At 50.9% G+C, this 16,284-nt stretch overlaps 1 protein-coding gene across 1 annotated transcript; it reads left to right on the forward strand.

Moving 5' to 3' along the window:
• Positions 1-1,445: 1,445 nt before the first annotated feature.
• LOC114891325 (metalloproteinase inhibitor 2) lies at positions 1,446-16,172 on the forward strand. Its single transcript, XM_029215538.1, has 4 exons — positions 1,446-1,839; positions 3,914-4,022; positions 11,792-11,916; positions 13,220-16,172. Exons 1-4 carry the CDS (start codon positions 1,603-1,605, stop codon positions 13,415-13,417), a joined length of 669 nt encoding a protein of 222 aa, XP_029071371.1. The 5' UTR covers positions 1,446-1,602; the 3' UTR covers positions 13,418-16,172.
• The last annotated feature ends 112 nt before the right edge of the window (positions 16,173-16,284 follow it).

Below are 16,284 nucleotides of genomic sequence, written 5' to 3' on the forward strand. Positions count from 1 at the left end.
AACTGCACGGGACGTGACTGAGAAAAGATAACATGTGCTGGGGAGGGAGGATGGGTGGGGGGTGGGAGGAGACGCTGGGATCAGGTTGACCAGCTACCAAGGGCAAGGCCCTCTGTTCTAGGGTGGCATTTCCTAGATGTGGCTTTGTAGGTTGGGACCAGGCTCAGCCTGGGAAACAGGAACCTGTGGCCTTGGCCAGGCATGACGCAGCGCCGACAGAAGGAAAAATAAGGATGGGTTTGGGCCTGGGTGGGGCGCTGGGGCTGTGGCGTGGGGCTCTGGTGCCAGGCTGGGATCCAGAGCGCATTTCAGGGGTCCAGGGGGATGGGCACAGATGGGGATACGCGTGCCTGGGCCTCCCTGCTCTACGGGAAAAGACAGCCCTGCCTGGGGGCTCTGAGATTCCAGCTGCCCATTGGGGAGTGGAGGTGGGAGGTGCCTCTGAGCCTGTCTGCTCCTTGTTTCTTTATTTTGCTCACACCCACACTCACGTGACCCTCATCCAGCATGACCCTGAACAGCCGAATCTTGGAGGACAAAGCTGTTTTGTTTTTTGTTTTTTTTTGCGGTACACGGGCCTCTCACTGTTGTGGCCTCTCCCGTTGCGGAGCACAGGCTCCGGACGCGCAGGCTCAGCGGCCATGGCTCACGGGCCCAGCCGCTCCGCAGCATGTGGGATCCTCCCGGACCGGGGCACGAACCCATGTCCCCTGCATCGGCAGGCGGACTCTCAACCGCTGCGCCAGGGAAGCCCAGGACAAAGCTTTTAAAGCCATTATAACAGGCCGTGCCACCAGTTGATGCGCCTCGAAATGAAAAAAGGGAGGGCTCTGCCCAAGTGACAGGGTGAACTGCTGATCCGCGCCCCGTCAGGTTATGGGTTGGAGCAGAGTCTTGGCTTAATTGCTACTAGGAAGCCCTGGGGTGCATGGCTCTCGAGCAGCCTTAGGCCCCAGGGAACATTCCGGAACCTTCCAAGCCTGACCTCTTCCCCTCTTCTTCATCTCGCGTCACGTTCCAGGATCATCCTTCTTTCTGTTTGGCCTTTTTTCCTCGGCATCTGTCCCTTATGTCTGCTAGAGTTGCTCTTGAATGTCTCCTGCCCCCATTCAACAGTTAAAATGTTCAACCCCCTCTGCCGTGCCTCTGATGGAATGTGTGTTATTACAGAGAATCACCCCTGCGGCGTCTCAGGGACACGTTGAGGACAGGTTAGGAGGCTGACAAGATAGACCTTTTAGATGGAAGACCCCCAGCCTAAATGTGATGGGGCCCCCCGTAGGTAGGTAACTCCCCCTCAGCCTTCAGCCCAAGAGAGCCTGATTGCCAGTTGGCTATGGGGGGTGGGGACTCTCACCATCCTTAACTGCGTGATCAGGACTGCAGACCAGTCAGTGTGCTTATCTGCTTCCCCTGCCGCACATACATGCACACTGGGGAGAAGGAAGAAAAGCCCCAGAGCACTCAGGCGTGACATCAACAGCGAGCTGTTGTTCAAATCAGTGACGGCCCCAGCAGCCCCCTGTCGTGAGGGACGAGAGCTTCTGCTCTGGCGCCCTGTCGACAGAGGGCCCTAGCTTCACTCCTGGTCTCCCCCTCGGGATGGAGTCTGATGCTGTACCCAGGGCTGGGGTCATCTTGCCCCTCACCTCCCACCTCCCTGCTGCCCCTTGCCCCCTCCTTAGAGCCAGGGCAGTCTTTCGGGGACTCTGCTCACCTCCCTGTCTTTGTTTTGCAGTGATCAGGGCCAAAGCCGTCAGCGAGAAGGAGGTGGACTCCGGGAATGACATCTACGGCAACCCCATCAAACGGATTCAGTATGAGATCAAGCAAATAAAGGTAATGGCCACTGTCCCTGCATTGCTCCATTGGGCAGAGCTGTGGGAGCTTTGGGAGCAGGGCCGGGGACCGGGCGGGGCTGGCCCACCATCTCACTGCACCACTGGGTCCCTAGGACTCGGTCCAGCCACCTCTGAGGCAGACGGCTAGGAACAAGGGCGTCAAGCCACAAGTGGATCTGATTTTCCTTAATCCGTAAATGCTGAGAAGTGGTGTGGGCGTGGTCTGTTCCCACCAGCTAGGTTATTTCAGAAATGCGTCATCTTCATGAGCCTCAGCCTTAAGTTACCAAGTTCACAGCATCTGTGGAGCGTTCTGTGAGTGCCTCTTCACCTCTCCATGGCAGGTTCAGAGGCAGTGGGAACTTGGCTGTCGCCTCTGGGAGCCCACAACCAATGTGAGAGCAGGTGACCTAATTCCCCCAAACTGCGGGTGGACTCTAGTCTTGTGTGGTTAGCTTTACATTCTAAGAGGAGGGGGGATTTGGACAGAGGAGGACTCCTGTGGACAGGTGTGCTGGGACAACTTCCTGAGAGAGGGGAGTTGAGGAAGAAATGGACATGGCAGCCTGGCCGGTAAAGGAGAAGATGCTTCGCCGGGGGAGGGGAGGGATGGGAGGCATTGGGGGCTGCAGACTGAGGGGGTGGTGGCATTTGTTAGGTTTTCAGAATGGTGGTTGTGTTCGAGGTCATAAGGCAAGGAGCCCATATTTGGGAGGGAGGGAGAGAGGGGAGGACGTGGGCGGGAGGTTGGGAAGACAGGACCAGTGCTGATGGAAGGTTATTGTTGTTGACAATAACTAACTTGGTCTACAAGAGGGAAGAAGATTCTAGACTCCAGCTGGAGGAACAGCTTTTCAACCTGGTTAGTAGTTGTGGCCATCCATATTTAATTTTGTTACAAAAATTAAAAATAGAACATAAATGTTACCAGAAGGTCAAAGAAATGCTTAATCATTGTGCCTATGTCATTTAAAGAGGTGACCCAGTGCCTACATCTCTATTTATGAAGCGGGAAGGACAGTTATCTCTGCTCTCACGCCTCATTGAGGGGTCGTGAAAAGGCAGGTGTTGACAGCAAGGAAGCACTTTCAGCCCTTTGGTGACAGACGTCATTGATAACCTTTCTTGGCATGAGTTGGGGTGTAGCTCTTGCAAAGCGGGTTTGTCGTGACATTGGGATGACCCTGTTCCATTTGAGTTTGCTTGTTGAAACTCTTCCCCGCAAAACCAAACAACGCTATTAATCTCGTTTTAGCCACAGTGAGAGTCCTGATGCAGTTCGTGTGGAATCGTGGAGCCCGCGTGTCTGTGATCTACAGCCGTGTTTAGGCTCCTCTGTTGTGTGGTCCTGGTGCATGCATGCGCTCCCCTTTCCATTACCCCCACCCCCGCTCACCCGGCTTCCAGCAGCCTGCACCCCCAAAACTGGCGTGGAGGGCAGTTCTCAGGCCACACTCAGGCCACCGCCTGTCACTGTCCCCGATGGGGCCGCAGGAGCTCCCTGGCTGTGGCTTTCTCAATTCCTGCCCAGGCACTGGAACAATGCACCCCTTCACCTGGGCAGCAGGTCTGTTCCCAAGAGGCTGTAAGAAAATCACAAGTTGAAAAGTCAAACTCCACTTGCCCAAGGAGTTACATCCTAACTGAGAGCCGCCTCTCCGCTCTGGTCCCCGTCAAGTAGCCAGTGCGTAAAATTCCTGGAAATACACAAAGTGGTGATACTCCATGATGGGTCAGAATCACCTGGAGATACATAAGCCCCTTCCCAGGGATTCTGAGATGACCTCACAGGTGGTAGGGAGAGCAGGTGTGTTATCTGAGGCAGGTCCTTCTGGATGACAGTCTCACGCCCAGCCTGGTGACAACTGCCACACTAAGAAGTAAATCAGTGACTCCAGGGAATCCTGTGTGTTAGGAATGGTCGTCTTCTGATCTGTCTCACTGGTACATCTCCATCCCCTTTTCCATGTTGGCAGTACCACGGGTGCAGGTTGGGGCGCCCCGCCGTGTTCGGGATGGGAACGTGGCTGTGCCGCCCAATTCGTTTACATTTCCCATCCTCCTCTTTGCAGATGTTCAAGGGACCTGACAAGGACATAGAGTTTATCTACACGGCCCCCTCCTCCGCAGTGTGCGGGGTCTCGCTGGACATTGGAGGAAAGAAGGAGTATCTCATTGCAGGTGTGTATGTGGATATGGGCATGGAACGTTCCTAGGGACCGTCCAGGGGTGGGGAGGCAGGGCGGCTTAAAGTGGAACAGAGCCCTGACGATACACACAGTGCTATTCGGAAGCCTCGGGGATTCCCTGCCTAATTCCCGTCAGAGAATTAGTGAATTTTCTTCTGTCCTAGACATTCCCCTTGTTAGAATGGTGGAACCAATGTGACTTGAGGGGAAGGAACAAAGTAAACCGGTATTCATAGGAAATTTGAGGTCAGGTGCACGCAAAGAGGTGAGATGCTGGAAGTGCTCAAGCCTGGACAGGACGCGGGGAAGGAGAGTTGAAACCTCATTTTAAATCTCTTGATATTATTACGCTCTCTACTCACCTGCTGCTTTGTTCATCGTATCCCTCTTTTTTTACTGTGATAAAATATGTATAACATAAAATTTACCATTTTAGCCATTCTTAGGTGTACAGTTCAGTGGCATGAAGCACATTCACGTTGTTGTACAACCATCACCACCATCCGTCTCCAGAACTTTCATCTTCCCAAACTGAGACTCCATGCCTGTTAAACTCCCCCCTCGCCCCAGCCCTGGCAGTCTCCATTCTGCTTTCTGTCTCGGTGAATCTGACTCCTCTAGGGACCTCATAAAAGTGGAATCCTACAGCGTTTGCCCTTTTGTGATGGGCTGATTTCACTGAGCATAATGTTCTCAGGGGTCAGCCATGTTGCAGCAAATGTCAGAATTGCCTCCTTTTTTAAAGCTGAATAATACTCTGTTGTATGGATAGACCACATTTTGTTTATCGTTGCATCCCTTTTAAAAATTATACTCTTTTATTCTTACATAAAATGATTTCCCTTTACTTGTTTCTACTGCCTCCTCTGCCCACCCACCTAGGCTTCCCCCCAGAGTCCAGAGCAGGTGTCCTTATAATCAGCGCTATTGACATTTGAGACCAGATCATTCTTTGTTGGGGGGCTTTTCCTATGCATGTAGGACATTTAGCTACATCCCTGGCTTCTACCCACTGATTGCTGTAACATCCTCCCCCCCAGTCATGGGGTCTCCGACATCACCAGATGTTCCTGGGGCGGGGGCAGAATCACCCCGAGTTGAGACCCCCCTGGTCTAACAGAACCTCCAGTGATGCCGTAAATGCTGTATGCCCGTGCTGTCTGGTATGGCCGCCATGAACCACACGTGGCTGCTGAGCGCTTGAGCTGGGGCTGGTGCAACTGAGGGGCTGGGGCTTTCATTTTACTTCATTGCAGTTGATTTAAATGTAAATGTGAACAGCCGTCTGCAGCTGGTGGCCCCTATACTGGCCGGGGCTGTCTGGGTCAGCCAAGGAACCTCACTGCCCTCTTCTAGGGAAAGTAGGAGTCAGATCACAAACTTAAGAAAAAAGAAGAGACAGGACACCTCCCCTAGACCGACATCTTATTTTGTTCCCCAAATCCCAATTTAATCATAAAATTAATTCCAAATCCAAATCTCCATGATTTGGGGGATTTTCTTCCGTCCCGGTTATTCACACATTTCAATACATGTTTAGCACCTAGGGTGTTTCAATACATGTTTAGCACCTAGGGTGCCCACTAGGTACCTAGCTCTGTGCTCGGCATGGCAGGAGGTTCAGGAAGAGAGATCCTGGGGCCCTGCTGTCAGGAAGCCCATGTTCCCACCCGGGGGGGACAGGAGAAGAAGTTAAAGAAAGTAAGATAAGTTTCACACGTGGGGAAATGTGAAGAGTGAGTGAATGCTTAAAAGGTATAAAGAGGCAGAGACCCTAGCAGGTGCCAGGACCCAGAAGATGTAGTGTCGGGAGAAGGTACTGACCTTGGCCGTGCAAGGGTGGCGCTGCAGGGAGGGAGGTGCAGCGGGGCCAAGGAGGCTTCTGGAATCTCTCCTTGGACAAGTACCTCCCTCCCTTCCACAAAATGCTCACATCCAGCACCTGCTTCCGTGAGTCTCTTTGTCAGTACCTCAAGACGTTTGTCCCTCTCCTTGGGGATAATGGGAGATTTTTTTCCTTCCTTTATAGGCCCTTCTGAACTTCCTAAATGTTTTATTTTGAGCACCTATTATTTTTTAACATCTTTATTGAGATATAATTCACACAGCATACAATTCACCCATTTAAAGTGTATAATTCAAGGGTCTGGGTGTACTTGCAGAGGTGTGCAGCCATCAGCACAGTCAAAAAGAAACCCTATACCTTCTAGCTATTACCTTCCTAACCCCCAGTCTCCCCTGACCCCAGCTCGCAGCAACCACTAACCTTTCTTTGTAGATTTCTTTACTCTGGACTTTCTTATGAATGGAATCATGTAACATATGGTCCTTTGTGTCTGGCTTCTTTCAGCATAATGTTTTTTAAAGTTTTTGATGTTTTTAATGTTTTGTTCATGTTGTAACATGTATCAGAACTTCACTCCTTTTTATGGCCGAATAATATTCCACTGGATGGATGTACTACATTTTGCCTATCCAATTCAGCATTTCTCCTATCCATTCAGCATTTCACTGGGGTTGTTTCTGCCTTTTGTCTATTATGAGCAATGCTGCTCTGAACATGTGTGTGCAAGTTTTTGCCTGGACGTGTGTTTTCATTTCTCTTGGGTAGATACTTAGGAGTGGAACTGCAGGACCTACGGTGACTCTGTGTTTCACCATTTGAGGAACTGACAGACTGTTTTACAGAACAGCTGCACCATTTCACATTTGCAGTATCTACTGTTTTTACAGTAGGAAAGATAATATCAAACGGAGAGAAGCGGAGGAGGACAAAATCACAGTGCAGAGAGCTGACAACCTGACTGTGACATCACAGTAGCACAGGAAATGGCACTGGCGGAGACACACCTGGTTCAGCGACCTTATTGCCCAAGCAAATCAAAGGCTTCTAATTTTCTGTGTCCTTTTTTTGTCCTTGTCTCTAACACCCTTTAAAATGAGAGCCTCAGCCGTCCTGCTGAGTCTCCACACTGCCCTCTAAGGGCTGTCTGGCCAAACTGCAGAGCTGCCGAAGCCCTTATTCAAGGAGGGAGAGCCTGCATCCTGTCGTGGGCGGCTCCTGGTGGAAAAGCGACCTCAGTGTGGGCTAGGACCTGCTTCCAGACATGCCCAGCTGAATCCTTACCCACGCTGAGGCTCTGTCTTAAAGGCCTCTACATCAGGCTTCACCAGCTCCCTGTTAATAGAAATAGGAGTGCCCTTTTCCTGGCACTGACGTTCTGCAAATGCTTTCCATGTGGGTTCCATTTAATCCTCACTACCCCCTATTATCCCCATTTTACAGATGAGGAAAACTGAGGAGTAGAGGCTGGAGCCGTGTTCCCAGGTCCCGTGGTGTCTGCCTGAACCCACTTTCACTTTCAAGCCGATTGTTAAACTTCGGTTGATGTCATGGTGGTAGCTTGAAATTGGCCAGAGGGGGAGTATTTACACCACAGAATTAGGGCAAACGCTACACACCAGAGCCTTTCCTCCCAGGAGAGCTGCTGGTCAGGCGTTTCTCAGCACACCCCTGACAGCGTCACACTGCCGGGGAGTGGTGCAACGGTGCAGCCAGAATTTAGACCCTGGTCCGCCTGACCCCTGGGTCTGTTACACTCTGCTTCTTCCATCATTGGTCCAGGTTTAGAAGTCTCACTGCCCCAGCGCCTAACCCAGCAGTCCTTCACATGCACTGCTCGTTGGAATTCCACAGGGAGTTTGCAAAAATCCTGATGCCCAGGCGGCACCCCAGACCAATTCAAGCAGAATCTCCAGGGGTGGGGCCCTGGCATCAGCATTTGTAAAGCTCCCTAGGAGAGTCCAGTGTGCAGCCAGGACTGAGAACCTGCCCTCCTCTGGGTCAAGGCAGACCTTTTGTTCCAGAGGTGCCAAATAGCCAGTCTGCACACACTCAGGAGAGCTGAGCCCCAGCAGCCATGGTTGGTCACCTCCCTCGAGGTCAGTAGCCTCTGGACATTATTTCATATCCTGGGGCCCTTCTCAGTCAATCAGACCTGCCTCTTGCCCTTTATTCCACGAGATGGGTGGTCCAGACCATGGGGCCCTTTGGCCGGATCCTGGGGCAGGCTGGGGAGATGGCTTATGTCCAGCAGTCAGGAGCCCCAGCAGTGTCTCCGTGGAGCGTGGGGCTTGGGTCCTGCCCCGTTCCGCTTACCCCGAGAGTGCAAGGAAACCGCAGGGCTGCTTAGCAGGTGGGTCCAGGACAAGAGTGGAGGTCCACGTGGTGGCCGCGTGGTGATTGTTTTGCTGGTGGTTGCTTTTATTTCTTTTGGGGGACGTGGAGGGAAAATCAGTTGTGCTCAGACCCTTTTCCGAAAGGGAAAGACTTCATGTCCAAAGGGAGCATTGTGAGTCAAATGCAGAAAGCCTCATAATTTCAAGTCACTCGTGATAACATTGATATTTTTCCCACATGGAAGCTCAGCCGTTCATATGTGCTGTGTAACATGTAACATGTATGTGACCTGTGCTGCTCCTACCACAGGCCCCTTCAATTGTCCCCAGGCTGAATGAGAAGACAGTTACACAAGTAATTGCCACACACATTTCAGAAGCTTGCTACACATGAAACCATCCAAATTGTAGCTCCACTTAAAATAGAAATTAAAAACACTTGAAGAGGAATTCATGTGGTGACTGTGTGCCTATCATCTTGACTACCTCACATTTAGTATTGGAAGCAAGCAAGTGACATGGGACACATTTTAGTTCCCTAACTGGCCGTGGAACATAAGATTAATAAAAGGCACTTCCACTGGCGGCTGACTCACCCCATTACAGAGGGACCTCTCTAATCTGACTTCCTTCCCTGGCTCAGCGAGACAGCTCTGGAACAAATCTGTTTAATTTCTAAAGAACAGACTCTAGATCTTGTTTTCCTGGAGTTGGAACGGGCTAACCGAGAATCACGGGGCACAGCAAACCACTCAGCCAGCGCTGGCTGCAGCCCCACGAGTGACCACATAGCCTGGGGCAGCCCACCTCCTCCTGGGTTGATGACTCAACTTCACATGTTGAGTTGGCTCCGTGAGACGCTTGTGTTCAGGAACTGTTATGGAATCGGCCCTGTAATTTTCTTCTACAGTCCTCTCCTCCGGAAGGAAAAATAAACATACAACCCTCAGTTACAAATTTTAATTAATTCCTGTTTTTCTGTAGCCAAGAAAGACTTTGCTTTTTTTCCAAGGCAGACAGATGCTCACGTGCCCAACCAAGTCTTAATTACCTCTACTGAAAGGGGTCGCCTTTTAACATTCTGAGATGCTACACCATTTACCCGTGACAGTTAAAGCTCATGTGAGCCCAGTAACTGGGACCACTGAAACTGTACAATTTCCATTTCATCTCTGTGCCCTGCCTTTGTCTGTTCTCTGTGGAAGTTTGAATTGGTGGTGAAAAGATTAAAGAGGAAGACGGCAAGAAAAAGATAATGAAGCACATTGTTAGAACAGATACCCACGCCATCGTCAGCAGACTTTTATTGAGCCATTACTATGTGCAGGGAACTATGGATAAAAAAGGATTAAGACACAACCCTTACCCTTCATGTTTATGAGCTGGTTAAGGAACAAGATACGTAAGAAAGGCAAAGAACAATGTGAAGTGGGATATTGGTGCCCGTCACCAGACACAGTGGAAGTTGCTCCGGAAGTCTGGAGGGAGAGACCAGACTGAGTACTCAGCCTGCCTCTGATGAATGACCAGGCTAGGCAAGGCAGTAAATGCCAGAAGAAACCAGGCTGTGGGAAGGAGTTACTTGCCTTCTGTCCATTTTGCTCCTCATCTATTCTGAACTCATAGAAAATAGCTACAGACCGAGAAAAAAAATAGCTATTTTTGAAGTTTAAGGCCACCCAGACGTATATTTTTTTAGTTATTAGGATCAGAATGAATGCTGCAGTAGTCATTCTGCTCCTTGATCCCTTTCTTTACCTGGAATGTCATACAACTCTAAACAGATACAAAGAAAAACAGAGTTCCTGAAGGTAAGAGGCGTGTTTAAAGAAGAAGTAAGAGCATGAAAATTCATACCTGGGGACTGCTTCCTGCCACCTGCCCAGCAAAGGATGGGCAGGTGGCAAAGGATGTCACTGGTGCGGCTCGCAGCCTCAGGCAGCCCATCTCATCTTTCCCCTGGCAATAGATTTCTGTTTTACTTCCTCCCGCCAGGGCACGGTTGACGACAAGCTGCATCAGTGCTTCGCTGAGCTATGTTTCTATTAGCAGATTGTCTGTGGCCAGGGCTACGCCTGAGATCATTAAGTCGGATGCACTGCAGCTTTGTCAAGCCGAGGTGCTCAGGGTGCAGCCCGGGGCTTCTGTCTGCCTCTGAGGGAATCGCGTGTCGCTCTCTGCCAGGTTCTGGTGTCATCACTGGACATCTGTGCCTCTTGACAAGGTGCCATTGTAGCAGGAGGGACAAGATTTTAGACGACCTCCCTGGCCGTCGTTAGGTTCTTGTCAGTCACCAGAATGCACTGGCTTGTCTTTTTCTCCTGCTCAGCTAATGCCCGGGCTGTCACCAATGAAAACTCTTCACAAAAGGAGGAAGGGGGCTGAGTCAGGAGCCTAAGGTACCAACAGCGTCTCATCATCCCCAATAAAAGGAATTCAGGGCAGATTTCTGACTTTATAAAATTCTGTCTTTACTGTTCATAACGGAACAACCCAGAATTACAAGTTCAACATCAAATGGAGGAAATGCTTAGGAATAAATATTTGGTGGGAAAAAAACAGGAAACAATACAATCTACGTACAACATGATTTTTTGTGTGTGAATACGTGTGCATAAAAGAATATTGGAAGGAAATGCATCGAAATTTAGCTCTAGGTAATGAAAAGAGAGAAGTTTTTAAAAATTATTTCCTACCGGACGTCCCTGGTGGCACAGTCGGTGGTTAAGAATCCACCTGCCAGTGCAGGGGACACGGGTTCGAGCCCTGGTCTGGGAAGATCCCACATGCCGTGGAGCAACTAAGCCCACATGCCACAACTATGGAGCCTGCGCTCTCGAGCCCGTGAGACACAACTACTGAGGCTGCGTGCTGCAACTACTGAAGCCCGTGTGCCTAGAGCCTGTGCTCTGCAACAAGAGAAGCCACCACAATGAGGAGCCTGCGCACCACAATGAAGGAAGCCCGTGCACAGCAACGAAGACCCAACACAGCCATAAATAAATTAATTAATTAAAAAAAATTATTTCCTACCTTTTCTAAGTTTTCTACAGTGAGCTTGCATTCCCTTTATACTCAGAATAAATATTCCACGGTGTATGAGTGTGCTCGGGTTGCTATAACAAAAACCACAGACTGGTTAAACAACAGAAATTTATTTTCTCACAATTCTGGAGTCTGGAAGTCCAAGATCAAGGTGTTGGCAGGGCTGGCTGCTTCTGAGGCCTCTCTCTGTGGCTTGTGGATGGCCACTTTCTCCCTGTGTCCCCACATGGTCGTCCCTCTTTGTCTGTCTGCGTCTAATCTCTTCCTCTTATAAGGGCACCAGTCCTATTGCATTAGGATTCACCCTAATGACCTCATTTTCATCAATTCTTGAAAGGCCTTCTTTCCTAATTCAGTCACATCCTGACGTGCTAGGGGTAAGGGCTTCAACATCTGAATTTTGGAGGGGACACAACTGAGCCCACAGCACACGGTACTGTCAGAACTGACCCTCCCTGTGCCCAAGCCGCATCCAAATGCAGGAGAAGGATGAGAACCCAGAACTTGTCCTGAGCTTGGTGACCCCTGTCTACTCAGGAAAGGCCGAGGGGAATGGCAAGATGCACGTCACCCTCTGCGACTTCATCGTGCCCTGGGACACCCTGAGCACCACCCAGAAGAAGAGCCTGAACCACAGGTACCAGATGGGCTGTGAGTGCAAGGTAAGCCGCCACTGCCTCCTCCAGGTGGGTGGACTGCTGGGATTTGATCCCTGGCTTTCCTGGGCCTCTCAGTCCTCGGGGTCCCAACTTAGGCCGGGGCTCTGGGGAGGTGTGGCCTACCCACAAGCGAGGATGTCCGGCCAGGCACATTTGGGAGGTGAGGGGAATCTGACCATGTGGCCTGTAGCTTCTAGGAAGGAAGCCTTCTAGGAGGAGGAGTTTCGTGGGGAGAACGTGGTCCTAGGAGTATCTTTCTACAAGTGTACAAGGGCAGAGAATTGTGTGCCTTGTGAAAGAGTGTCCCAGGTGCTACGCTTTTGCCAACATACCAGCCATTTCCACGCATGGGTCCGTGTAAATGTGGGGTCTGTGTGCTGAAGCCCCAGCCCCTCTTCTTAAAAGCGGCCCACAGGTTGCGCCAAACACAGTTACAGCGGCGCTAATGCTTAGAAGCAGCCATAGAAGGTGAGATCTCCTCCACGGCCCGCAGGCTCCCATCCTGCTGTCTCCTAACACATCAGCACTGCCCCTCCCCCAGCCCCAGCACAGGATGCGAGTCTGGGTCCAGAAGATGCTGGCCCAGCGCAGCCCTGTGCGAGGCTGCAGGGATTGGCCTCTGCTGGTTGGCGCTGCTTGTGCCGCCCTCCTGCCCATCCTGGTAGATGGGCCCTCCTGTCCTTAGCTCGTTCAGAACGTGAATTCCGACCTACAGCTACACGTAGGTCCAGCGAACTCCTCTGTGCCTAACATGAAGTTAAGAAGCAAGTTCCTCCTTTTTCTTTGCTTGTCCTGGAGGTGTTCACCTTCCTGTGAACTCAGGTTCTTTTGCCAAAATGCTACTTGCCGATCCCCTCTAAACCCGTGCGTGCTTGGGAGCAAGACAGCGTCCTTTTAATTTGATTTGAACCTGTCCAGTAGATTCAAGACCCTTTATTGTTATTATTGTTATACTCCCAGGAGGGCAGGGCTGAGATGAAGCTAGTTTGTCATGCTCAGAGAAGGTAGACCAGATGGCCCAAAGTGGAGGAGCGTTCACGGTAGCTGGGGGTGCAGAGACGGTGTGCTGTCCTGCCTTGGACAGGCTGCCTACTACCATTCGGAGAGTATGGGGCTCAGGAAAGGCTACTGATGGAGCAGGTTGGACTCCAGTCCCAGCTCCCTCCCTTCCTGGTGCACTCACTTGGTCATTCATTCTGCAAACTGCCCTTTAGCACCTTCGCCAGGTGCATTGCCAGGTTCTGGAGATGCCCCCGTGAGTGGCCTTGGTCCCTGACTGAATCCACCTCTGCGTCCCCCTTCTTAGATCACACGCTGCCCCATGATCCCGTGCTACATCTCCTCTCCGGACGAGTGCCTCTGGATGGACTGGGTCACGGAGAAGAGCATCAACGGGCACCAGGCCAAGTTCTTCGCCTGCATCAAGAGAAGCGACGGCTCCTGTGCGTGGTACCGTGGAGCGGCACCCCCCAAGCAGGAGTTTCTGGACATCGAGGACCCGTAAGCAGGCCACCAGCACCCCTGTGGCCAATTGAAAGCCTCCAAGAGTTCAGACTGGTCCAGCTCCGACATCCCTTCCTGGAAACAGCATGAATAAAACAGTCATCCAAGTGGGTCTAAATTAGTGTGATTCTCCTCCCCACCCCCATTTTCCTTTTCAACATCGTTGTGGGTCTGGAGGCAGAGGTGGGTCCCATACCCCACCCGCCAGCCTGGACACTGCGCAACTCGGTCTCCCATCCTTGAGCGCGGGCAGGGGCAGGACGCTTGGGCTTCCCTCCCAGGCCCAGCCTTGGCACTGTCACAAACGCTGAGCAGGCAGCACTTAAGGGTCCCCTAGCCTGGTCAGGGCAGAGCCTGGAAGTGTGCATTTTGCAGAACCTTTTGAGGGTCGTTGCCAGACTGTGTAGCAGGCCTACCAGGTCCCTTTCCTCTTGAGAGGGGCATGTCCCTCAGTTGCTGCAGCTTCCACCTCTGGCCCTAGGGTGGCAGCCCCTGCCCCTTGTAAGTGCCCTGTACCCCCGCAGACTCCCCCATGCCCACCACGGACTCCCAGTACCTGTGACTTCTGTGTGTCTGGGAGCAGCCCTGGACCGGTGGCTTGCTCTTGATGGAGCCCCAGTTAATCGTGTTAATCTGCAGAGTTCCATCGGGAGCCTCCCTCCCAGACCTCGTAGCGATGCAGGGACGAGGAGCTTCAGCTCCAGCCAAGTCCTTTGATTCCCATCCCTGGCCCCCAACACACACCCCAGCCCTTGGCGGAACCTGCCACGTTCTGCCCTGGGGCAGACATTTGCTGGGGCGGGGCTTGGCTGCCCTTGTAGTTCCTTACTGAGCTGCTGAGGCCCCTCGCTCCCTGCTTCTCTTTCTGGCCTCCAGCATCTAGGTGGAGGGGCACGAATTTGCTTGGCGAGGGGTTGTGTGTGGCTGGTGGCATGAGCTGGCTGTGCCGTCTGCACATCCTGGGGACATCAAAAGCTGGGTCCCGCTCTGTCCCCCAACACGCCTCAGAGGCCCCCAAGCAGGTGCCAGAGGTTTAGAGTATGACCTCCCTCAAAGACTGACTGTCACTGTGCCACGCGGGGGTTCCCGAGAGTGAAGTTAACGAAGCGTAGAATGAAGTCCTCCCCAGGGAAGGATGGATTTTGGAGGGAGGTGGCGTCAGTAAAATTCTCATTGCTTTCTGGGCCTCCAGGACTCTGTGGCCAGCTTTAAGAGACATTCTTCTAAAGATGAATTTTTAGAGAATATGTGAACCCAAATTACAGGTGTACCCACCTCTGCTTATATTTCTTGTATTACGAAGATCTCTCGGTTAAGAAAGTTCATAGGGACCTAGGGAACCTATCTGTTCCCTAAAGGTGGTTTCCCGATGCCAGTAAACTGGGAGTTAGCAGAGGCAGAAATTTCTCAGCAACAGTAAAGATAATCTCCTTTTTCTTCCCACTTGTGTTCTAAAGATAAACTGTTCTGAGTTTATCATGCACGCTATATGCAAACACACACAGTGAAACTGAAGTCTGTCAGCCTGGGAGTGGTCCTTCTGCAGAATTCTTCCAAAGTCATCTTCTAAGCCTGCTCTATTCTGCGGTGACCCCAAAGCACCTGTAAGACTCCTGACCTCCCCCACCAGTGGCATGCAGCCCCCATGCCTACCCGGGACCTGGTCAGCACAGATTTTGATGACTCCCTTTCTAGGGCAGACTAGGGGACTCTCCAGGAATCTGGCCCGCTCCAAGGGCGTCTTCATGCTGTACAGTGATAGAAAGTTTGTAAGATGTCATAATGGACCAGTCCTTGTGATTTCAGTATATACGAGAACACCAGACCCTCCAATCAGTATAACACCCCACCCCCGTCTGCTTCCTGTACGGTGTTATCATATGTAACATTTACTCCTGTTTCTGCTGATTTTTTTAAATGTGTTGGTTTGTTTCTGACATCAGTTGTAATCATTCCTGTGCTGTATTTTTTATTACCCTTGGTAGGGGTTAGACTCGCACCTTTTTTTTTCAAAGGTTTCTGCATCGTGGGAGCAGTGGACCCAGAGTGGAAATGGCGCGGTAGCTAGCCTATGATGGTGATTCCTTCAGACCTTTTCTTCAGTTCCTTGAGTATCGTTGATTTTCCGTCTCCCATCTTTTGTTCTCCAGTTCCAATTATTACGAAGCAAAGAATCTTTGAGTAGGTTGGTTCTAAAAGATGACCTTTATATTCAGTCTACGCACATCCGTCTTGTAGCCATGCTGAGCAGAAAAAAAAAAGTCAAGATGAAGTACCTGGTGGTGGCCGAGAGAAGCCACTCAGATACCCTCAAGGGTAAATAATTGCCCTATATATATAGTTTAAGAAGGCTCCATTCAGCATTGTTTAATTTATATGTTATGTTCTAAGCACTGCTCTTTCCTCCCTCTATACTTGTCTTCTGCAAGCAACTCAAAATATTTAAAATAAAGTTTACATTGTAGTTATTTCCAAATCTTGGCTTGATAAGTATTAAGAAATATCGGACTTGCCGCCGTAATTTAAAGCTTTGTTGATCTTGTTCGTTTTTGTTTGGATTTTTTTGTTCGGTTTTTTTTTTTTTAACTTTTGGGGCAATGTGATTTTGCTGGAATATGAAGTCTGAGACCTTCCTGTGCTGGGAACACGTGAGAGTTGTTGAAAGTCGACAAGCAGACAGCGCATGTCTCCGATGCCTTGTGTCATTCTCGAGTGACCGCTTGGTCCGTGGACAATAAACAGTATTATCAACGAGAGCGCTGGCTATCTCTGTGTGATCGTGTCCGACGTTCCGAGCTGCCGCTTTCTAGATTAGGAACACGGGGGGGTGCGGGTTGGTTTATCCCCTGAGAAGCAGGCCTGGGTGCT

The sequence above is a fragment of the Monodon monoceros genome, unplaced genomic scaffold (genome assembly GCF_005190385.1).
Source record: "Monodon monoceros isolate NGI ecotype Baffin Bay Population unplaced genomic scaffold, NGI_Narwhal_1 Contig7438_ctg1, whole genome shotgun sequence".
In the NCBI taxonomy this organism is placed as follows: domain Eukaryota; kingdom Metazoa; phylum Chordata; class Mammalia; order Artiodactyla; family Monodontidae; genus Monodon; species Monodon monoceros.